The sequence below is a fragment of the Falco cherrug genome, chromosome 2, assembly GCF_023634085.1.
Source record: "Falco cherrug isolate bFalChe1 chromosome 2, bFalChe1.pri, whole genome shotgun sequence".
Classification (NCBI taxonomy): domain Eukaryota; kingdom Metazoa; phylum Chordata; class Aves; order Falconiformes; family Falconidae; genus Falco; species Falco cherrug.
The window spans coordinates 84359176-84384775 of NC_073698.1; the positions used below are offsets into that span (position 1 = coordinate 84359176).

A 25600-nucleotide genomic window follows, 5' to 3' on the forward strand; every position below is an offset into this window, starting at 1 on the left:
CCTTGTCATTGAGCTGCTTGGCATTGTAAACAGCAACAAACAGTTGAAAAAATACAGAGAAATAAAAGCTTGTGGAAATGCCAGTCATCCACTGGTGACCTCTGCAGAGTTTATCATAATGTAATTTGTAATCTTGGTCACTAAATGAAAAATAGGTTCTTTGTTATTAATAGCTTTCTTAATATTCTGATGGAAGTGTTTGAGAACACCAGTGGGGTGGTTGGGAGTCTTACAGGAGCTTTATATTAAATCATAATATCACAAGTGAGTTTGGAAGTGGTAGTAACATGAATAATAAACCAACACCTCTGTTTAGTGGATTGTGTGTAGGCTTATTGCCATTAGTGCTGACTTAAATTCAGTTGTATAAGGTGAAGAAAAAAGGTAGAGGATTTGTAGGAGAGAATGTTCTGCTTCCTTTCGAAAGGATGCCTTCAGAGAAACTCAGAAATGAGGTGGGCTTGTAACGGACTTTGGCCTAAATAAAAACTGAGGGAGAATTTTCAGTATATTCAGTAAGAGGTTTGATGTGAATTAGTAAAACTTAATGGAGTTGTTTTTTGACAGGAATGTTAACATCACTGACTATAACCTGTTTAGGAATAAAAGAAGTTCAAAATAGCTGGAAAAAGGAACTTCACATTAGTTATTTGTACTACTTTTAGAGGTAAATAACCCATAACTATGAGATTGGAGGCAGATGAATCAATGTGTTAAAAACCACTGAAAATTAGGAAAGCCTACTTCTTATATCGGAGAACAGGAGTTATACTTTAAAAACAGGAGTTATACTTTAAAAAACTGAGTATCTGTAATCATTCAGACAACTTAAGGTCAGGTATCTCTGCAGACTTGTTCCCATGAGTTGAAACTGTTCTTTATGAATCTATGAATATTATATATAAATATGGATATGCCTTCACCACTAGTTCATCTTTCACTGCAAGCTAGCTTGATGCTAGCCAGCTTCACCCCACCCCCCCACCCCCTGAAACAACAGGTACTTTAGATAAAAGTAATAAACGAGAAGCAGTTAAAAATAACAGCTGTTGCCTTGTGAAGACCTACTGCAGGGCTCCAGTCAAGTTGTAAAGCTTGTTTTGCTGAAGTTTCAGAGTAAAAGGTCAAGGGAAATATTAGCAGTTTAGAGAAAATTCACTCATGAGAGTTCGGGCAATTACAACTGACAAGATGAACCATAGCCTTGACAGGGAGGCTAAAGAAACTGAAACTTGTCAGTCTTCTGTCTGGAAAGCTGGAAGACTTTTAAGAGATATCATGCATACAGACCTGTCTCTAATTATCCACCAAACAGAAATATTCCTATATTTAGAAGTAACTATAATTGGATTTAAGATGACTGTGAGTCGTTATAATTACTAATGAGGAATAAGTGTGACTGACTAATCCTGTTGGACCTACTGGGTGAGCACGTTTGGCACAGAGGTTTTTGTAGATGGAGGCCCAGTTCAAAAGAGCTGTGTATGCTTTCCAGGAGAGGTGAACTACAGGAAACTGGTAAGCTAAACAGATCAGGGAAAAAAATGAGCAGAAAGGCAAAGGATAATGAAGAGAAGTTACTGAAATATATTAGAAAGCGGTGATGCAGCATTAGCTTAGAGATGCCAACAATTTTACACTAATAATAATAAGAGGCAGGAACATGTAATGTATGTATGTCTGTGTTTTCAAAGAATCAGGACAATGTACGCTGTGGTCCATTACTAGCTGGAGAAAGTCATAAATGGCTGTGGTGGGTTAAACTTGGCCAGCTGCCAGACACCCACCCATACACTCTTTCACTCCCTTTCCTCAACTGGACAGGGCAGAAAAAAATTGCTGAAATGGTTTGTGGGTTGACATAGACAGGGAGACTCCTTACCAGTGACCAACACAGACAAACCAAGTTTGACTTAGAGGAACTTGTTTTAATAATTTTCAATTAAAATAGACTTTTTTAGTGAGAAACAAAGATAAAAATTAAAACATCATTTCATCTCTTCCCCACACGCTTCTCCTAGTCTGTTCTAGAGTTCTCTGCCTTCTTCCCCAGCCACTCTGAATTGCACAGAGGGTAAGTGGGGAGCAGGTGGCTGCAGTCACTTCATAACAGTTCCTCTCTGGAACAAGATTATAGAGTTGAATTTTCCCTTACTTTGCATTGACATTGACACAAGCAAAGAGTGAAAAAAATTAAGCAACTTTTTGTTTTCCCTGATGCTAGCTTTGCCACAGAAGACAAGTTCACAATTAAGTCAGATTTCTCTGTTGTTGCAGGAGGCAGAGGGCAAAGATCAGGCAGAATGTTCCATAAGTTCCGTTCCCCTGTCATTCCTCTTGATGACAAGAGCAGAGCAGACTCCTATAAACTTGATCCTTAAAGTGGCTTTGGGAGTGGATGTCTCCAGCAGTATACTTCTCTGGGACTCTGCAGTCTCAGGATGCATTTTCCAGGATGTTTTGAATGGCAGAGCAACTTAGGAGTCTCAGACTCTGGGGGACTTAGTAGCTCTTCACTGTCAAAAATGGTAATGTCTTGAGGCTCTGCAGCAGCAACATGAAAGCCGTAAGAGCCAGGTTTTCAGAACTTCCAGGATTTCATCATTGTTTCTCAGAACTGAGGTCCTAAGGCTTTTGGCATGAGGAAGATCTCTGGGCAATATCATACTCCTTTATCCTGGGTGTTAAGCCTAGAGGTCTTGCTGCATTAATTCTATTACCTGTAGTCATCCTTTCTGCAGTTTAGTGAGGTTTTTCCAGTTCTGCTGTATCCTTTTTGAGGTAAAGAGGTGCAAACAATAATTAAGGTTTGAGCACTTTGGATGGTATCTGGTGACCTAATAGTGCTCTATGTTGTTGTCTGTTGCTTTTCTAATTATTCCTAACACTTCATTTACTTTACTGGATGTTTCCCAGAACTGTGCTGATGTTTTCATGAAACCATCTGTTGCAAATCCCAAGTTCTCAATGATGAGTTATAATGTCTTGGAGGCCGTAATTTTGTGTAAATGCAGAACTGCTTTCCCTGTGTACATCTCTTTACAACTATGTACACTGAATTTCCTTGTCATTTTGCTGTTTCATAAGGTCTTGCAATCTTTGCACTTCAATCTTTGTGCTTACAACCTGGAGCAACTTGAAACACCAGTAAACTTCCTTACTTTCCAGGTATCACAGACCCTTGAGGACTCCAGTAATGGCCTTCCTACTAAGGAAAAAGTGTTAGTTCCTACATTATGTTTCTTGTCTTCTTTCCTTGCTTCTTTCCTGTTTGATAGTTTCCTTGTAAGTCTATAACAAAAGGACTATGTTATAATTAGATGAATTAAATCACCCTTGATCATGCTTTTGTACTCCTTTAATGAACTCCCATAGGTTTATAAGGCAGGACTACATTTTACATGTGTTGACTCCTGCCAGCTAGATGTCATTTATGGAGATCTTGTTTATAGTAGATATTGTATATACTGATCCTGTTCTTTTATTCTTTATAATTATTGCTAGTACATTGCATGATATAGATTTGAGGCTTAAAGGTCTGTTAGTCTCCTGATCTTCCCCAAATTTTAAGATATTGGTGTTCTATTTATCACCATCCAGTTCTTAGGTCCCAAGGTAGTTTCAAATAAGAATGCTATGGATATACCTTTGTGGTGCTTTTTTTCCCCCTGCTTCATAATAAGAATGAGATAAAGGACCTCCCAGAAACTTCCCTTGACAGCAGCTGTCATCCAGGGACAAATCCTGCCACTGCTCCCATCAAAATAAACTTAAGAGAATTTCTGCCATAGTTGTGATTGCTCAACTTACATGACAAGATGTTTGCATTGAGTTGAAATAATAACAGGTACTTGAAAAAGTAGCTGTTATTATGAAAGTCGTGAACCAAATGTAAATTAACATGATTCTGTTCGAGACATGGTATGCTGATTGCTATTACACTACTTCACCACTTACTTGTGTAACTGTATACACATACAATACATAACAGGCATATTTTACATACCTGTGTTAGTTGATTGTCTCTGCTTTAGAAATTCCCAGTTGGCAGAAGACCAATAAATCACACATAGTTTTCCTCTGCAATCTATTTTAATTCTCTTTCAGGCTGCACAGTTCCTATTAATTGGTTAATGGGGAAGGCTAATTTGGGTTGGGGAGAAGCTTCCTTTTGACTTCAGTCTGAGATAGTCTGCTGTCTCTTCCAAAAAGACAAGTAACAAATCGGCAGTTTAGAAATATAACCTTTTCCTATATTTTAAGAATTCCTTTGAAGTATTATTTAAGTAATTGCAGCTTGAGTAAATTAAGAGATGCCAAGGTTTTCCTATAGCTTATTTTATCTCTGCCATCTCTTTCATACATGTTGGGGGGTAAATTTTAAAGTTTCTTTAACTACACAAAATGACATTACAATAAAAGTATAAAATAGCCAGCTGACCTTTTGGTATGTATTTTGAGATATTATACTTGCAGCTCCAAAAATATAGCTCTTTCTGTTGAGAGAGACCTCTCTCTACTCTGGTCATATGTGTAGAAAGGAAATTCTACTGTTCTTTTGCTTTTGGAACAATCCTACACACTGATTTTTCTTACCTTCATGCCACGTTGAGATACTAATCTCAAAATCAAAGAGTGATTTTGAGAGCTTCAAAATGTGAGCTTCAGCCAGTCAACTTTTCTTATTGTTTTTGCTTAGTTACACAACTAATGCAAATCAAGTCTAAACTTCACTTTTATTTAGTCTAAACTCTTATTCCATGTGGTCTCCCCTTTTCCATTTTCCCATTAGAGAACTGAGCTGTTGCCTCTATAAAGAGAGCTTTGGTTTTTCCACCTAATTACTTATCTTTACTAATTATTCTGGAGGGTTTTTTTACTAATTTCTTTCTTAATCTTCAATGAAGATTTGATTAAGAACATCTGGATCTGCCTCACAACATGCATAACAAGATGTCTGTTTAACTCACAAAAACCTATTCAAATAGGGTAGCATAAAGTAAATCAGTTGTTAACTTAGGGTTATGCTATAAAGAGAACTTCCTGTGCTAGTGTGCGTGTAAGAAAAATTAAGCTACATACTGAGTTTATAAAAAGCAATAAGGACTCAATATTGTTCTTTTTCTATCTATATAGTTCTTTTAATAGAATGTTTTAAGGTGCTTTTAGGCAGAAGATTGAGCTACAACAAACTATTTCAGAAGAAACAAATTACTTTCTTCTCTAGCCACCTTCCCTTACAATGACTCTAGAATGTGCTCCTGAAGTGACATCTCTGAGTAATTTCTGAATCGCAATTTTGTGCCTGCCTAATTAAGTTATTATTGTTGTTGTTATTCCTAGGAGGCAAACAAGTATAAATGTGGAATTCACCAGTCGTTTTCTGCATCCTGCTGAAGCAGTGTTACTACTGATCTCAAAGATTGTGGGTGGAATAGGTGGTGCCACAATGACATTCTCTCTGAAAGCTGAAGTCAAGCATATTGAGCCTGCTGTAAGTTTATGGGTGTATGATTAATACTGTCACAAAAACATTTTTAATCTGTACATTGTATCAAACAAGTGAACAAAAGTGTGAGTTACCATCAGCATTAGCTTTTGACCTATGAATTTTCAGGTTTCCAATATTAGCCTATGTACTTGCAGAGAAAAGCCTGAAGGAATATCTAAGACCCCAAAGGATATAAATCACGCTTAGATCCTGAGTAAATTAAAGAAGTTGTAGTGATTGCTTTGAAAATAAATCTGGAGCCCCTTCAGCATATGAGTGCTTTTGGAAATTCCATTGTGGAGGCAGTGATATGCTTCGTCCTAGTTATTTCAGTTGTCAGATGTAGACGGGCAATAAACTTTTGTTAATGTTGCGAGGTTATTTGTCCTTTTTGTCTTTAGAAATTCTGTAGATTTAAAATATATCCCAGAAATAGAGCAGAGATAGGCATGTGTTCCAGCATTTGTTATCAAACATTCATTGAGCAGATCTGGATACATCCTCTTCTGAACTTAGATGGTGTTTATGTGATTGTCGCTGTGTCTCTGTGTCTCTGTCTCTCTCTTTTAACATGACACTCTTTATTCCATAGCAATAGACAAAGAAGGTTAGGGCAAGAGAAAAAAAAAAAAAAAAGAGGACATGTAAAGATAAGAAGGAAAAAAGATGATAGCTTGATTCTTGGCCCTGTGCTGTCGTTTGGAAGACCATTTAGAATGTGGTGCATGTTTAAAAAGAAATAGGCTTTAACTGTTCTTTGCTGGCAACAAAACCTATCATTTAAAGTATGTTAATTTTGTAGTCACCAATGGTCAAACATATGGTTTTACTCTTCTTTGTAATATTTTCCTATTTGTTTATGTATTATACATGAATGTAGTTTTGCAACTTTTTCATGTTGATACAAATTTTTGTTCTGTTTTAGGATATATTAAAATGCAGATCTCCATGCTATGAGCTGAAGAAAGTTATCCTAAGTGTTACTAATCCCTTCAGAACTGATGGCATATTCAGGTAGACAATGCTGTAAAGACAAATCATTAATAATCAATCTGTTTTATCAACTCTTTTCCATAACTTTCTTCTTCTCCTTGAACATCTAAAACCTTGAGATTAACTTATAGGAATTTACTTTACCAAAATTGTTACAAGCACTATGAAGTGGAAGCTTATCATAATGAATAAAGAAGATAAGTAAACCTTAATTGAAATCCGTCTCAATGTAAGCAATAAAGCTAGAGCTTTAATCAAATAGAGTTCATGAACCTTGCTTGTATTTTTGTGTTTGGCTGAGGTCCAGCATAATTCTAAAGAGAAACAAACCATGTTAATAGTTGGTTATTTTTTCCTGAATCTGCTTTATCCTGCTGTTTAAATTATTAAGCATGCAAAATTAAAAAACACATGCTTTTGCCTTGGGGCTTGCATCACTATCAGTTAATCTAATTTTTCATTTGTATTCATCATGGATGTAACAACTGCAAATTTATAAAGGTTGCTTTCATTAATATAAATGAAATATAGTTCTGTGCCACTTTAAAATCTGTTTGTGATCTGACTCCATGTTTTGTCTTCAGTCTATACAGCTAACTATTGGTTCATGTCATTCATTTATTTACAAGAACCATTTTCCATAGTATTTTTAACTTGTTTTACTGATTTGTTTAATATATGTGTTGCACAGGCTGCAAATTAAATTTCTCTTTCCCCACAGAATGAGTTTGGTCTAGAAACTGGTAACAGAATTGTTTTCACTGCTCCAGCAATGTGCTGTGGTGTGAGCCTTGTATATGGGAATTATATGAGTGTACTTAGCTTTTGATGTTTTTGAAAGTCCTTGAGGTGGTCAGTGAGGCTGCCTGCAATCAGGTCTATCATGTGGGTAACTCTCTTGGAAAGAATAGATTAAAGGCGATTAGGTAATTTAGTTTCATGTATATAATTAGAAAGCTACTTGACAAATACTTGTAATTATTAATTTGAGCAACATTTGAATTAGTAATCTAGAATAAAAGATAATATCACATTTCCAGTCTTTTGAACCATCTAGCGTTCCATCAGGGGGTGCATTGCTTAACTGCAAATAGCACTAGGAAACACACTTGTGATACCAAGGAAGTAGCTCCTTTATAGAAAACTGGGCTGAAAATCTTAAAATTAGGTATATAATGTGGTAATATTTAAGAAAAGGACAAAGTAAAATTATGAACACATCTTTGTACTCATATCAAATATGTAGCAAATGTCACATACAGAATTTACAGCTTTTGGAAGTACTCTAAATGAATCCTTGCCTAGCATTTGGCTATTTCTTAATGTTACCCATTCTATCAACTACATAACCTATTCTGGTTTTCACAGTTCCTAGCCTTTAATAGTCATGTATAAATATATATTTTAAAGATTACTGAATGTTTGTACTTCATTAAGAAAAAATACTCAAATACTTTTAAAATTATCTATTACATTTCTTTGTGAAATACTGTAGCTATTTCTCTCCTGAGAACAGGAAAGTATTTCTATAAGATACTATAATAAGGAATGATCATTATTATTTTGTTAAATAGCAGATTCAACACTTGAGCAGAGAATCAACTAATTCTTATGTAAATTGCAATGACTATTGAAAATTTTAAATTCAGATTCACAGCTAGTGCTAAGCTAGTTGACATTGGCTTCTGTTATTTTTACTATGAACCCTGTAATCTTCCTTCTGTTTTTACTGACATCTAAGAGTGCAGAGAAAATGCAGAACTGTAGTTTAAAATGAATGAATTATGTGTGCTGGTGCCATGTAACAGAAATGGAATATCCAATACCTAGAATGGAAATAACATGTCCACAATAAAAGGAGGGAAGATCAGAATCTTCTAGGAAAGACTAAAGTGAAGCAGTTGCTTCTGGTTTGTCAGGGAAATCATATTTTACTCTATCTTAAAAGATTCATTATTTACAAAAACAAAATAAAATTAACTGAGCTTTCTACCTTAAAATGTAAATGAACCTATTATTCAATAATTTAATTTAGTACAGATTATAGTATAAGTTGTATTTAATAAAATTATTTCCAATTAAAATATGTATATAATTTGCCTTAATATTGAAATGTGCATAATTCTTCTGTTTTTCAATTTCTCATTTTCTAAAATTTTTTGAAAAATAATTGGTCTGCATCTCATGACATGGCTGTGGACTGGGCCTGCAGTTACAAATCAGGCTGTGGTTTACAATGTTTCCTAATAACCCTTCAATAAGTGTCTCAGAATTTTGCACACTTACATGAGCTTTAAAATTTGCAAGGTCTAAATTGCGCAAAACATTTTAAGTTATTAAATAAAGAAGAATTAATAAATTGAATAAGCATTTTTAAAAATCTGTTAAAAATTATAGTATATATAAATATCTCCAGTTGAAAATAATAAGCTTCTTTACCAAGCCTTCTTTTAAAAGTTAGAATAAGCTGAATTTTGTCTTAAAATGCAGTGATTATGTGTATTTGCCATACTCCAGGGTCATTTTGCTGGAATCCACAAGTTACTCAATGAAGCCAGAGCAAGTATATCAAGCCAGGCAAGTAAAGCAAGAGCAAACATTCAGGTAAGTTCTAAATGGCAATTGCTTATTATAATAGGTTGAATTATACAATTCTGTTAGCATTAGGTCTTTGTGTATACCTGTTGTAAAGAGCTATAGGTAAGGACATGGAAATATCGTAGAATTATGTAACATTGAAAAAATACTTTACAGTTAACTTAGTGGAAAAAAGATAAATAAGGTGTAAAAATTTTCTGAATTTCTTCTTGAACTTTGTATTCCAAGTAGTTTCTTTTGTCAAGGAAAGAGTTAAGTTTTAAGAACACTTGTATTTACTTACAGATAGGATAAAGAAAAAAACAGAGATCTAAAAGGCTCCATTGTGTCTCTGTGTAATACAGGTTATGAGATACAGCATTAATACATGTTCATTCAGAAAATATGGTTTAGAAATACACTATCAGGAGTCATCACAATTCTGATTAATATTTGATATATTAGAAATTTATCTATACTAATCTATCTATGCTATACCACCTTTTTTGGACAGCTCCTGTTTTACTTCCTATCTTACTCTTTGTTCTGAGATCACAAACTGTCCCACAGAATGTGAAAAGTGGCAAGTATCTTAGATGTGAGTTTTGTGTTCAAAGATCTCAGTATTTTCAGTAAGTAGTTCTTTGTGTCCTTTCTCTCTCTCATAAAACATTTGCTTGCTTCTGTCTTCTAAAATTCATTGATGAAGTTGCCGCTCTGTGGACTTAAGATTTCCCCACGGTGTCTGGCAATTATTATTTTTCTTTTTGCCTCAGTAATATATAAAAACTGGAACTGGAAGGGACTAAAAAGATTACCTAGTGACTTCTGCTCCAAATACAGGAAGCAAAGTAATTTGCCTTTTCTGAGAATTTCTTGGATGGAAAACAGAGTTATCGTCTTGTTTGGACCCTGGACTGAAGAGTAAAGGCACACCATAGCACATGTATAGCTATGATATGATGATGTATGTGGACTACCTATGTTGATTGCATAGGTGATTTTGCTTTTGATCTTGATTTTTGGCATACCTCATAACATGGCAAGCCCAGCTTCTTTGTGGTATTATGTAGGAAAAGGTAACTGACAACTGAGAGAAGATAGCTACTGAACTGTTTCTTGCTGGTGCACAAGTATGGAAGTGGATGGGAACTAAAAGACCTTTAGGGTCCCTTCCAATCCAAGCTTCTGTGACTCTGTGATTCCAATTAGTAGTACAAAGTTGAACCAGTTAGACTAAACCATAGCAAGAATGAATTGGAAGTATTCACACTTGCTTTTGTCTTAACCAGATCTTTTGTACTAAGCAATTGAGAGGTACCTTCCTGAACTAACCCTTTGCTGCTGTAACTCACTCCTGCAAAAATTTTTGTTCATTTAATGCACAGTAAAATAACCTTGCTTTGAAAGGGACAAGTTGTGCTTGCAACAACAACAATAACCAGCCAACCAAAACCCCAAAAACAAAATCAAAAACTCCAAACCCTAAACAAATGAGAGGCAGTTTGTGAATTTGTTTGGTCGCCCCCTCCCGCCCCGCTTAAACTGATTCACATATAATACCTGAGTTATCAGACTTAGAGACATGGTCCATGTTGTGATATAAAGTGCTTAGCCTTACAACTTGACTGCTGATCCTTTGCCATTTTGTCTACACAGCACATGCATAAACTTGTTGCTGAAGCTTGTCTTGCGTTCTTCAGTGATATTTTTCATACAGTAGACTTTGGTGTTAATACAGAGTGGAATGATTGGTGCATAAGTTGTGCTAGGACGCTACTGTGGGTTTAATACCATAGGATCATAGAATCATTTGGGTCAGAAGAAACCTTTAAAGATCATTTAGTTTCAAACTCCTGCCATGGGCAGGGACATCTTCCACTGGATCAGGTTGCTCTAAGCCCCATCCAACCTGACCTTGAACATTTCCAGTGATGGGGCATCCACAGCTTCTCTGAGCTACCTGTTCCAGTGCCTCACCACCCACAGAGTAAAGAATTTCTTTATATCTAAGTTTTAGTTTAAAACTGCTACCCCTTGTCCTATCACTACAGGCCCTGGTAAAAAAATCCTGCTCTATTTTTCTTACGCTCGCTCTTTAATGCTGAAAGGCCACAATAGGGTCTTCCTGTAGCCTTCTCTTCTCCAGGCGGAACAACCCCAAATCTCTCAGCCTGTCTTCATAAGAGAAGTGTTCCATTCCTTTGATCATGGCACTCCTGTCGACCAGCTCTAGCAGGTCCATGTCTTTCTTGTGCTGGGGACTCCAGAGCTGGATGCAGTACTCCAGCTGGGGTCTCACCAGAGCAGAGGGAGACAATCACTTCCCTTGACTTGCTGGCCATGCTTCTTTTTATGCAGCCAAGGAGATGATTTGTTTTCTGGGCTGTGAGCCCACATTTCTGGTTCACAGCTAATTTTTCATTCACCAGCACCCTCAAGTCCACCTCCAAAGGGCTGATTTCAAGCCATTCATCCCCCAGTCTATGCTGATGCTGGGGATTTGCCCAATTCAGGTGCAGCAAACAGTCTGTATAGACTTATTTTATAGCAGCTTTAAGCTATTTTGTCTAATCCATTTCCTTGTTTCTCTGTATATTGAAAGGGGATGTACTGAGCTAGACTGTGAGTATAACCATGCTTCTTATACCCTCCAGATCTTAACTACATTCCTTTTGTTCTTATTATTGAATGAGATGCCATTTCTTTTTGTTACAGAAGAATGAGACACAATGTTCATGTCTTCCACAATACAGTTGTATTTCCCTTTCCTTTCACTTATCTGCAGATGCTTTGTTCATTGGGGTGAGAAAAAATTTCTAGAGGGAGATGTTCAATACCGTGTCAGATGTGCAATGAGTTTCTCTGTCATTCAACTCTGAAAATAGGACTTATTGATGTATAGTTCAGCTCAGTGAAGAAATGTGTTGTAGTTTGTATGTTCTCAATGTGTAACGTATTGCCATGTAATATGCTTATTATGGTTTTTTTTCACAAAGCTTTTGAGTAATTTGTTAATTTTACAGTGAATCTTCTGCTGTAGTCTCTGTTTTTGCAATCATGACTTTGCAGTCATGCATTGAAAGAGATGATGTTTTATATAAAATTTGTATTTTTATATTTTTATGTGAGATACTTATTTGTAAGTACAGAATAAATATTTTTTTGTACTCGCATACCTCAGAGATAATTTTCCTTTCTGAAAACTGACCTTTAAGTATAGGTATTAGAATGAATCTCCAGGGTAATATATTCTGAGAATTTTAGGAGTCCATTTATTTAAGGTTGTGATTTTTCCTTAGCCCACTAAGATTAACTATTTATTTTGAGAGACCCAATAACTATCAAATGCTGTATGTAATAATTGTTTGCTATAGCTGGTTCATCAAATTTTATTGTTAGGGGAGAATGACTTTTATGTGTGAATAATATTAAAACTGAGTCTACAGCTGAAACTTGCAATATTTTTTTTGAGAGATATTACAGTGTAGTTTTCAGCATCTATGAGCTCTGTGCTTGTAAATTAAACAGAACTGTCCTTCCATAAATGTAACTGCACAGTTTAAACTCCTGTCAACAATGGTAGGAATTCTTTGTGAAGAAGGATAGAAAAAGATATAAATAAATTCATATAAAGGAAATATGATCATAAGCAGCACAGTTTGCTTTGGGGGAATGGGAATAAGCAAAGATTTTGTTGTAAGTTGTTTTTTCAAGTGTATCTGTTCTTTTCAAATACACTTGAGAAGCAACAGAATGGTGTTTAACTTAAGATTCATCCCTTTCACTGCTTTCTCAGACAAACCCTTGATTGCATTAGGTTCCTTGTGAATGATTAACTGCACTGACAGCAAATATAGATCATTCCTGCAGCCTTGGTGTAAAAGAGGTACAGAGGGACAAGCTTTGCTGTTTGTGGACTTTCTCATCCTTTCTTTTCAGGGCTATAAACTTCTGGAAATGAACCTTGTACACGAGCTAAGTTAACTGAAACAAGAAGAGAATTATTTTTAGTAGAAATTGCTCAAAGAGCTTTTATGAGATTTGATTCTTCCTAGCATGATCATGAACTACATATTAACATGGGGATTTTACATCCTTAATTCCTCATTATGCGGTATAAATTCACCAAATACTTCCTCAAAGAGCCAAGAGTAAAACTAGCCTTTGTACAGAAAATTGAAAATTATGTTTATATTATGTGACAAGAAATGTTGTAAACCATGTGTACAAAAGTAAATGTCAAGTGTTTGGATATGTTTGAGTTTTTTAAATAATAATTCACATGGAGAAAAAAAAAAGAGGAAAAAATCTAAGGAATATTTTAGAGAAAAAATATTTTAGGTAATTAATTTCCACTCCAATATTAAAAAGGCAATGATTTTGAGAATGGCAAATGCAAGATGCCAAATTCAGTCTGATTGGAAATCAGCACTGTAAGAGAAATTGTTTACACCAGGTAGAGATAGTATCAACATCAGCCCCCTACTTTTAGCCATGGAATGGCTAATGTTGCGCATTTTCTTAATTGTGCTGTTTCCTCGAAGAAAAAATCATGGTTTACAACTTTTAAATAATTTGTGTACTATTGATTTGTTTTAGTTTGCGAATCCTGGGTATACAGAGTTATGGGATTTCAGTGGGATTTTTCTGATGGCTTAAATCTGGATCTTGCACTTGTTGGATTGAATTTGGATGACTTAACAGTCATTACGGTTAGTGTGAAAATCAGCTTTACTGATTTAATTTGTTAAAAAAAGGAATGTCTTGTCTTAAATAACAAAAGAAGTGCATTTCCTATTAAATTTCTTAAATACATTGCTGTCCTGTTCTTGGTTAGGTTAGGTAACATTGAATAAATTCACCCTGCTTTTATAATAAGATCTGTTGTGATGTGGTTTTTTTACTCTTACAATGTGGCTGTCTGACTTAAAAAATCTAGACAGTCAGACAAACAAATAGGAACTTGCATGATATTTTTAGGCTTGTGTTTACAAAATTAGAACTGTATTTAAAAATCTATAGGGAAAACATGCAGGAAGCTGTCTTTGAATTTGTTATATATTTATAATAAATTCTAGATTAAAACATGTATCTGTCCCTTGTGTGTTATAAAGACTCATGAATACCAGGGAGAAAGATGTAAAATTAATTCACTGTATTGACTACTGTATACGCCATCATTTCAAATCCCGGTGCACACTGAAATTATTTAAGTACCTTAGAGACTTTACCAAAATGCATGTAATTTGAAGTGAAATACTGTCTTGAATAATAGAAGTATTTATTTCAAATACTTAAATTAGAAAGTTGCATTTAATGATAAGCTTTTCTAAATTTTTTAGAGAAAGTTTTACAGTTGCAGTGTAGTAGTACAAAAGCCGAAACATTACTGGTTTACATTCCAAATAGAAACTGTGAGACATCTTTTAAAGCTAATGTGTCATACTGCATAGAAGTTATTCAAATGGGTGACTTGAAGATTAGAAAATCTAGTATTCATAACTGTTAATATTCTATATGGTAACTAAAGTCTCTGCATTTATGGATATATATAAATATAAAAATAAGGTAAAAATATATCTTATTAATGCTCTATTGACTTTATTCTCTAAGAAGGGTTAAATACAAGAATTTATAAAGCAATGAGCCTCTCATTTCATTTACTATCGAAAAAGCGGGCTTCCAAGTGATGAGCTTCTTGTGCACTTCCAGTCAAGATCCATAGTTTGCTTTCTCTTTATTTGCAAAAATACAATTTATTAAGTGGACAAAGAAGAAAAAAAGGAATAATTAATTGCAACCACAATATGTTAAAATTTAAAATAAGATTCTTTAAAGTAAGATTCCCCACAGGTAAAATTTTCAAATTTAGATGGTGAAATACTAACGTCTCTGAAATCAGAAATCTGCAGTTGCACTGAACAATAAATAACAACCACAGAAATAAAACTATTAACATTTTAATCAGAAAAACTGAAATGAGATAACATTTCATCAGTGTTGTATTTCAGGAAATGAAAGCAATTAAAGCCTGAACCTTCTTTAGGATTTGGTAATGTCATCTCCACGTAAATGCAGACTTCTGTTGAAATAAGTGGAGATCTGCACAGGAATCAGGTTTCTTGTATTTCTCTGGGCCTAGGAAAGGAAACAAAAAAAGAGTTTTGTTAGCTTTATGTGACATTTGTTGAACTGATGTTGGGGAATTTTCATTGTACTCCTTGAGCCAAATGAAACATGCTTGTGCTTAAATAAAAATATTTATGAACAAATGCACTGGGCAGAGACCTACAGCCTTACGTGGTTCTACAAGGAGTCCACAAGGATGTGAAACAAGCTGATTCCTTGTATACACTTGCACCAACACCAATGCTGTGAGTGTCAGCATCAGGCATCTGAACTGGGTGTTTGGTTCATCCCCCAGCACCAGATCTGTTTAGCAAAAGTGGCTCCTGAGCACTTGCGTTGCATGATCCATCACTGCAAGAAAATGCTGCATCATTTCTTATCTCTTTGGCAAGAGGAACTTCACCTTAGAGAGAGTTGTTCTGTCTTTGGCATTCCTACTTCCACTTAGTAGGGCCTTCTTGTCTTTCCATGCCAGGTTGATCCTTGGTCCTGAATTATCATTGCAGAGCAGTTAAAATTTGAATTTCCCCTTCATTGTACAGTGTTGCTTTCCAGATGGTAACAAACCCAGAATTTAATTTTAGATTTTAAACCATGAATTCTGACTCTGGAATAAGCTATAGGGTAGAATCTTCCTTTACTAGATAGCTCTTATTTTTTCCTATACGACTTGCTGGTTTGTTTTCTAATTACCTTGATAAATGTAAAATGTTTGCCTAAAAGCGTGCATCACATACAAAAAATCTAGTATTCTATAACATACAAGTATATAGCCTGGAATTAAGATTAATGCTTAGAAAATTTTTAACTTTAAATGTTTTATTTTTATTGTTTCTAAGTGTTAATGTTGTGTTGAAGTACTTTGACCCCTAGGTAGGCAGATAAAAGTGAATAGATTTAGTTAGCTCTCAGGATGGTACCCTGGATAAGGTAATTGAGTTAACATGAATAAAGCAGAATGACTATTTCCTCTTTAAAAAGAGGAGACTGAGCTAAAAAGAAGGTAAACAGCTAGAGAAAAAAATTGGGGCTTAAATAAAAGTTTAGATAAGAGGCGATTTAGTCTCTGAAATGTGTTCTGATGGGGCAAAGGAAGACTATTCTGCAAATCAGTTTCTGTAAGAGGCAGCTGTCTAAAGACATGTCCGCAAGGGCTGTGAATGTGAGTCCTAGAGTGAGTACAATTGTATCTGCACTGAATTTGGTTTGCAGAAATTTAGGTGTATTTCTATAGAGTAGTTTTGGGTAAATAATTGGAAAGACTGAATGGAAGACCACTGAGAGCATCAGAGGAATGCAAGGCCTTGCCACTTCATGATGTACCGGGGAACAATTCTTTGCCTATCCCCTATCTTGATAAAAAGAACAACTAGGACTGAAGTCTCCCCAAAGTGTTATGGGGGAGGAGCACTTTTGATTGGCGAAATATAATTGGTGTCTTTTTTTTTTTTTTTTTTTTTTTTTTTTTTAACATGGAGTTTTGCTTCTATGAGTATTGCAGAGATGATATACTGGTTAATTGAAGGGAGTATGTTCTGGCTCTGCTGTAAATACAGCTACTAATTTCAGTGGAAGAGGTGGTATTTAACATTATTGGTACATAGATTATTCCAAAATGTAGCTGGGTTTGGGTTTTTTCCTATTTGTTTTTTAGTTCTTGAAAACATTTGCTTTTCTAGTATTTTTTTATAGAAAGGGGAATGAGGTTATTAATAATAGAAATGTCTAGCTTTAGAGTATTGCTTTAATTTTTATTTTTCCCTTTTAGTTATGAAAAGGACATACTAAATTTTACAAATGGTTCACTGTCTGAAGATCCAAATGAAGAAGACATCTTAAATTGTTGTAAGTATCTCTATACAATATCTTTTATGTCACTACAGTAGAAATTAGTTTATCTACATAATACATCTAAATTACATCTAAAGTATGTTGGGTAATTATTATTTATGAGTATACTCAGTAACTGTTACTTGTAGGAGACTATCTTTGGATGTGAAATGATTTCTAAGATCGCACTATAGTTCTAATGATTTTACCATAAAAAAAATAAATGTATTTTTTGATTTTTAAGGGCCTGTAGGCTCATTTCATGGGAGTCTGATGTGGCATCTCTGCAGCTTACCTGGTTTATATTTGAAAATACTCATCAACAGGGATTGTGCATTTCTTGGTCTTATTTCCTCTGAAATGTCAGTCAACAGTTCTGTTAAAAATTATGAATCTACAGATACAGCATTTTCTGAGACTGTTGCAGGTCCATTTATGCAAAATTTGTAGGATGGCCTTAAGAAATTAAATTTGTCCTCTCAGGGAGTTATTGTTGTGTTTCTGTGAGGTCGTATGGAAAGCAGATTTGTAATCTGAATAATTTAGCCCTTCTAGATTATTATCTCATATTGTATTCTGAGATGTGATTAACAGCCAACTAATACACAGTTCATAGAAATAAAAAGTATGTACTTGAAGTAATGAAGTGGGATACAACTGTTGCACCAATTTTTGAATAGCTTACAAAGGTTTATGTGGCTTCAATCAGACTGTAGCTTCAGAGCTATTTTTGATGGCATTTCAGGTCTTTGGAAATAAAATCATGTTTTCATTTCTTGTAGAAGTGCGTTTCTGCTTTGCAAATTATTCCCCTTCATTCTCTCAATAACATGGCAAGCAAAACCTAAACAAGAGCCTTCTGTATATGTTTTACACCCTGCCCTGAGAAAACATGTACTATTTAAGGGTCAAGAGTCCTAAGTAGAGAGCAAAAGAAATTAGGGATTTTTTTTTTTTTAAATTTTGCTTTTGCAGCAGCTATAACAAAAAGGAAGAAAACTGTAAAAAAAATATCTAAATTATTTATTAAACATTACTTCTCTGGTGATTGTTTTAATTTCATAGAATCCAGAAAGGAAATGAGGAGGGAGGGCTCTCACAAGTATAATTCAGTCTGCTCCACAGTTTGACATACTTTGAATGAGGAACACTTGAACAGGAGACAAGTTTAGGAGTTAGTGCCTTATTTAGGCAAAAATTAGTTGTTCTTAGGGCTGCCTTACTCTATTTGATGGAAGGGTAAAAACGGGATTATAGTAATGTTGGTGTTTTTGGTTTGGGTTTTTTTGGTCATTGTTTATGTAGACTAGAAACATCAAATTCATATAAAGCTTAACTGTTGGTTAAAGCACGAGTATTAGGAAAATTGTATTTTTATTGTTTGGAAAACAACTTGGACTATGGAGAGAAAATGTAGGTAGTGGCTATGCCTTTCTTCAGCTTGGTTCTTGGTGGCTTTGAGGGGTGAATGGGGTCTACTGAACTGGCCAGAGTTTGGCGTAGGTTTCTTCTGTGATCTTCACTCATTTGTGTTGCTTTCACTTTCACTTCTATTCTTAAGTCTGCTGAAATTCCTAGGAAGCTAGCTAGCCAAGTTTGAATGAAAGTTTCATTCTAAGGTAATCTGCATTATCAAAATACGCTTAGCAGATGAAAACCACACAGTGAGAAAGCAGTCAGACTGCCAGATTCAACCATAGGATTCTTAGTCACTTACGAAGAAAGCTCTTTCTCAGCATAATGCTTTTGTGAAAGTAGTGCAAAGAAAGCAAGCTTGCCAGTATTTAGTTTTTGTCTTTTCTGGAAGATTTCAGACCATAATAGCACATAGTTACTGCTACTGAGAGCAAGATTGTTTGTTTAAGTAGTAGTAAACTGTACACTTCTTTATGGCAGATGTAGTCATTTGCTTATAGGCTGTACATCCTTGAAGAGTTTTTGATGGTGAAAACTGTCTGTTTTACCTGGTTTTGTTTCAGTGCACAGAATAAAAATACAAGTAGTTAGTGAAATTTATTTAAATAAATACAGCATGCACCATTGCAGCATATTTACACAAATGTAACTGTAATACTGATTAGTGTTTACAAGTGTGCCTTAAATACTGATTACTACAGGAGGCTGTGTACAGTACCCTTATATTTAAATTCGGGTAGCTACATTATTTTACAACCTGTTCTGTTGTATCTAAACCATCATGTAAACTTATTTTAACAGCTGACCAATCCAGCCTCTTGCGTGAGTTCTTCAGTCCAATGGAAAAACTCTTCTTGGAAGGGAGAAGTTCTGCAGACTTAGATATTCACTTCCTTCCTTTTAATCTGGAAAAACGTTACTGCACTGTCATCCTGGTTAATGAACTGGTAAGAATAGAAAGTATGTTCTGTGAGAGGTTTTCATGTGATAGCCTAGTCAGTTAATAATCAGGATATGCTTTCCAGTTATGTGTGAATAGGGTAAATGAATATACAGATTGATTATGTACATATTTTAAGGTAGTGTTTTTGCATGCCTGTGCAATTATAAAGATGTGATCTATGTGCTAACTTCTGGAGATGAAAATATTTTCTCTTTCTTTTTTGGGGGGGTTAAAATACAATATTCCTGTAGTTCATGGAGGAAGATTTTGCTTAAGAAGTTCATCAGAGATTTACATAAGATTGCAGGCTTCAGCTAAGAGATTTAAACCAAAGTTTACTTCCCTTTTATCGCCACATAATTAGAATTATATGAAATGCTGCAAGTCACTTTTCATTGAAAATCATAACAAATAAAAGTAATACTGTAAGGAATATTACTTTGGTGGCTTTTCTAGGCAACTCAGCTTCAGAAGAAATATGGAATTTAAGTATGTCTTGATGTGGGAGCAAGAATAATGCTTTTGAATGAGCCATAGGCAGGGAAAGGATAGTCTTCACTGTACTGTACTTCTCCCTTTATTTATCACTGTACCTACTGTCAAAGTAGAATAGTAATTATTTTCCTTGCTATCTCTTTTTTAATTTTTCTGCCAATCCAAATTCCATTCAGTCCTTGTCACTAATGCATGCAAAAGTTCTGAACAGATTATACATGAATTAACTCCATTACTTTCTTACTTTTAAGCATTACTTTTTTATCCATGAAAGTAACTCCATTACTTTCTCTTGACTCATGTAGCCTGGGTTTTACCATATATACTTAATTGACATTGATTCCATCAAATTACCAAGAGCTGGTTTTGACCAACTTTCAGAGCTCAGTGGTCACAACCTTATTTCTGTGTCTTTAGTCCATCTTTTCATCTCTGCTGTGCTTTCTAGCTGTCAATGTTTTTCAGCATCCTGTTGTTTTTCTAATCTTTTATGTGTGGTTGATTTTAAGGCTTGCATTCTGCTTCTTACTTTCATATTGCTGCCTCTGTGTTTCATCTTTCCCTCTGTGCAGTTTCATGCATCTGCCATTCTCTCTGCCCCGTTTTCATGATTTGTACCAATACATCAAAAAAAAAAAAAATCTTTTTTTCCTGCATATTCTCATCTTCCATATCTTTCATTACTATAGAGCAAAAGACTTCTGCTAGTATTTAGTGTTTGTACGTTTGGTGTTTGTTTTTAACGTTTAACCAGTACTTTGGCTATACCACCTAGCCGACTTAATATTTTTTTCCTTGCTTTTAAAGGCAAATATGACTAATGAAATGTCGTGTAAGCCTCTCTATCTTGACCCTGTGCAATATCTGAAACCAATGGCCATCTTTAAGAAAGCAAGCCATATGGCTGGAATTCATAAAGAGTGTACAGTTCACTTGTATTTCTTGAAAAGTAGCAGAGAGATAGAAGAGGAAGGGTGTCAAAGCCTACAGTGAGCTCATGCCTTATTGACATCATGGAATCACCCACAGAGAGGCTGTATAAATGTCCCCATGTCAGAGGATAGCAATCTTTGTGGATAGTTCAATGGAAAACCAATCCAGTGCTCAGCATCATTCGAAAAGAGAAATGATTAGGAAAGAAATAGACATGAAAATGTGAAACTTCAGTATACTTTTCTAAAGAGCTATGGTGTACACATCTTGAATATTGTGTGCAGTTCTAATCACCCCAGCGAATGAGAAAGTAGGGATAGGGAGGAAAAAAAGAAACAAGGAAGGTCAGCAGGATGTAACAGTTGCTTTATACAGATAGTTTAGAAAAAAATAATTTTGTAGAATTAAAAAAAGAAACTGTTAAGGGATATGACAGGTACATAAGATTAAGAACAGTTTACAGAAAGTTAATGCAACAACAGTGGCAGGATATACAAACTGAACCAAATGAAGTACTTTTTCATACACAATGTTTAACTTACGTAACTCAGCTATTGTAGGACACTTGAATGCTAAAACTGTTAACTAGGTCAAAAGAAATGAGGCAAACTCATGGAGGTTAGATCCATCAGTTTTATTCAATGAAGTATCTAGATGCGGTCTCTAGACATAGAAGATACTAATTACTGGTTTCTGGGAACAAATCTGAGAAGAGTCTTCTTTTACTTGCTATGATTTTATACTCCTTCATTAAACCTCTACTATTGGCATTCTTCCTGTTTGTTTCTTTATTAGAAGCAGAAGTATATAACATGACTAAGAGGAGGCTCATGCTACATTAGGTATAGAACCTGAAAACTGAATCATTTAATGAAGAGAAGGAAATTTGAGACATGGTAATGGGAAAAAAGCAAATCTAAGAGATGTGGTCAGAGCTATGGGACAATTATACTTCAGGTGGAGAGGTTGAAAGAACATTTCTGACAGCCCCAATGTTTCCTGCAGTGGTGATGTAGGAACACTAAATTTAGACACCTAACTACTAGTCACTGTTCTTAACAAAGAGCTAGCTGACCTTATCACAGTAGGAAGCTTTAATGCCTCAGAGAAGCCACTGTTGTGTCTTGTATGGTAACTATTTCTGGAACACCTGGTCCTTTCATCATAGCTGAATAGGCGGGTTACATTTAAAGGCTGCTGAAAGTGTAAAATTCTGGATATGTAGCACCGCAGGTCAGAAAAATTGTCCCATCCACATAATTGTATCATATGTAAGATGCAACTGCAAGATAGCTAGCATGATTTTAGAGCCACACAGTAATGGCACAGTAAGAAATTGGCTTGCTTAAATATTGTTTGTATGGCTGCAATATCTCAACCATACTATTGTCTACTTGTAAACGAGTGTAACTACCATGCTGCATGACTATCAAATGGCTTCATACAATGATGAAACTTGTATCATTGAAACATGGATTTCTGCTGTATATAAACTAATAAGTAATTAAATTTAGCATTTCTGTAATTTCATCCTACCTATCTTTCCTACCCTTTTGACAAGTGAACCAAAATAGTAATCAGGGTAAGACTGATTCTTCACTACAATCAATGAAGAAAGTACTGAGATTCAAATCACTAGTTAGACTTGAATCTACGTAGGAATCCTTCCTGTCATTGCATCAACTATATATCTGTAATAAAAGCAAGATACACTGATTGAAGTTTGTTGGGGCTACTCAAGTATGTTGCTTAAACTATTATTAAATAATCTATATGTTAACTTTTCTAAGGTTTGAAGTGGCAACACATTATAATGTTGTTTATAACATTTCTCTAGGATGTGTTTTAATATTTGTTTTTTAATAAAAATTTAAATGGACATTCTTCACATTATTAGCATAGATCTTTTCAGAGAAGAAATCGTATACTGGTTAACATAACTGGGATACTTTTTCTCTATATCTTTGGTTTTGGGAGCTAATTTAAATGTGAACAACCTGTGATTTCAATGCTAAGAATTTATTAAGTCATAGTTTAAAAATGTAGTTCATACTTTCACAGCTAAATGTTTATTATAAAATAAAATGATTTATTAAGAGAACACTTTACTATCTGTTCTTAATTGCTGACTTGCGTGGAGAACTGCAAGTTCCTAGTGACTGTACATTCTTCTGAAATATCATTTACCAATGACATTACATAAATATCTAATGGTAGTTCAACAGCTATTTTATTAACTATTTTTATTAACAATAAACTCTACAAAGTGTTGACGCTATCCTGTTTGCAGCTGATGGAAAATGGAAATATAAAGCATTAAAACCATGGGGATACCAGCCAAACTCAAAATACAGTAAAGACCCATTCTGTCCCAAAGCATCAGGAAAAAGCTGAGCAGAAAGAAAACAGGATTTGCATTCTGTAGAGATCAAAAAGAAAGAATCCTTCAAAGCAAAAAGGGAAATGGAGAAGTTTGTTCCTACCTATAAGCATATTGATGTCAGCAATGACAAGAAAAGTAATTGATAGTAGAATGTCATCATAGCAACCAGTATCTTCATGAAATAAGTTGTATATGCTGTGATCTTGTTAATGGTCTGTATGGAGCCAAATCACTCTGTCAAACAGGAATAATTCCTGTTGAAATCGGTGCCCAGGAGTAGCTATTGGTTTGTGTCTGGGAAACCAGTTTTGCTGTGGGTTTCTTTAATCCTTCTCAGGTAAGATTTGTCTGAACTCTTGAATCAAGGAAGAGGAGAAAATGCCATCGAAGTCAACTAGCTTTCCGTCTGCTGGGTCAGAAACATGATTACAACGTTTTCAGCCTTAACATATGTGGTGAAACTATGAACAAAGGTTAAAAAAACCCAGACTTTTCTTATGTTATTGACCAACACTAAAGGGAAAACATTACATTCGTTGGCAGATGGGCTAAGTTATATAAATACACTATTTCCTACATATCTGGAATGAAGAATGAAACACAATATGCTTTTTTAGGGCAGAGTTTTACAGGATGTGGTTTACGGAAATAAAGAGATGACCTTCTGTGCAAATTATATCAGTTGTTGCAGCAGCATTTGATCCTTTACCTTGCAATCAGCAGAAGATAAAGTTGTCCAAAAAGTTTGTGGGAAATGAAAAGAAGTTTTCAAAGCAATAGGAATATATCTATTTACTTTCCTGCATAGTTCAGGTAGCTATATAGATACCTAATTTAGATATTTTTTTAGTTTGGGGATGTTCAGATTGCAGCCTTTATAATTTGGAGTAATTTTAGTGAGTTTTCTTTTTTAAAAAAATACTTTTCTGTCTTTTGATTGCACCTTATTTTTTTCTGTTTCATCTATGATTCAAAGTGTTATTTCTCTGCTAATTAGTTTATCCTTTCCTCTATGACAAGTTGCTATCTTCCTTTTTTCTAGGTCATGTTTATATTTGCTTTCAAGCTTTTGTAGGTTTCCCATTATTTTTGATGAAATAATTAAGGTTTGTTAACTTTATTTCTTCATAATGGAGAATTTGCACAGATGCTAACTTGCCCTGGCTTCTGCTCATTTTTGCTTTCCAGAGAAATGTTACTGGCTCAAAAATACTGTAAACATTTTTTTTTTTTTGAAAGTTCTTAACAGTGAAGAGCAATGAAGGAAGCTTTTGAATTTGCTTTAATTATATGTAGCTATAGCACATAATTAGAATTCACCTTATTGCTCTATTTATGGGTCAAGGTATCCTCATTCAGTTAAATTATACGAAGACCTGAAAAGGATTCAACTCACTGAAATTTCTTGACTTTTCAGATTTAATATTCTCAGTTAAAGGTACTTTATTTTCATAGCAGGGTTTGAAATGATAGTTTTCTTTTATTTAAGTATTGTTTAAAAGTAATGGATCTCCTGAACGTGTAAATTATTTCACAAGCTGGACCTTAAGTATTAGCATATCTTTATTATTAGATTTAATATTTTGCCTTCTGTTCTGCATGAGTGGCTTTCTGAATTGTGTGGATGTGTATGTTCTTGTGTTTCAGATTGGAGAATTTGTATACCTGATAGAGGGAACGGGTGATATACCTTTACCTTCAGGATTGCTTCCAATGGATAGTCCAAATATTTTGCATGTTAGCAGTACATTAGAAGGTAAAGTGAATAGAAGGGATAAGAGTAAAATATAGCAAATAATTTTATTTTGCAAATATTTTTAGTTTCCATGCATTTTTTGTTAAAATTAATTAAATAAAAGCAGTTTATAGTGAAGTTTAAGAAAGATATTGCAGTGTAACTATCAGATATTTCTTTTAATATTGTCCAGTCCATTCTGTTTAGAGCAGCAGCTGGTTGTTAGCTAGCATCTTCACCTTTATTGTATTGTTTTTATCATAGTCCACATAAATATTTTTTCATAATTTCTCTTTTTTTTACTTCAGAATATAAGTTGTAGCTAGATGAACCAGGACAAGTCATCTTCATCTCTAATTTAAGTTTTAATTTAAAACACGCGAGTTTTGTATGCAGTTAGTCCAATGCTTCTCTCTTCAGCCAGTGATAAATGCTGTCAGTCCTATTGCAGAAACAGTGTCGCTATTATTTGAAATAATTACTGGTGGCTTCTTTTAGAGAGGATGCAACATCATCTAGAGGGATAAAACAGTGGTTGTGTTGTGTAGATTGTAGAAATACTTTTTAAAAATTCATTACCATTATAATAGTAGTAATACTGAAGTCTGGGATTTTTTATTAACTATTAAAAGCAACTTTTGGTTTGGATTTCAATCTGTGTTAATTTTAATT

At 34.6% G+C, this 25600-nt stretch overlaps 1 protein-coding gene across 1 annotated transcript in view; it reads left to right on the top strand.

Moving 5' to 3' along the window:
* CFAP47 (cilia and flagella associated protein 47) overlaps positions 1 to 25600 on the top strand; it is a 345115-nt gene that overhangs the window by 117261 nt on the left and 202254 nt on the right. The window contains exons 38-43 of the mRNA XM_027816959.2: positions 5344 to 5494; positions 6417 to 6505; positions 9002 to 9088; positions 16962 to 17038; positions 19241 to 19386; positions 24841 to 24949. Of these exons, the coding sequence (XP_027672760.2) occupies positions 5344 to 5494; positions 6417 to 6505; positions 9002 to 9088; positions 16962 to 17038; positions 19241 to 19386; positions 24841 to 24949 (659 nt within the window). The remainder of the gene's footprint in view (positions 1 to 5343; positions 5495 to 6416; positions 6506 to 9001; positions 9089 to 16961; positions 17039 to 19240; positions 19387 to 24840; positions 24950 to 25600) is intronic.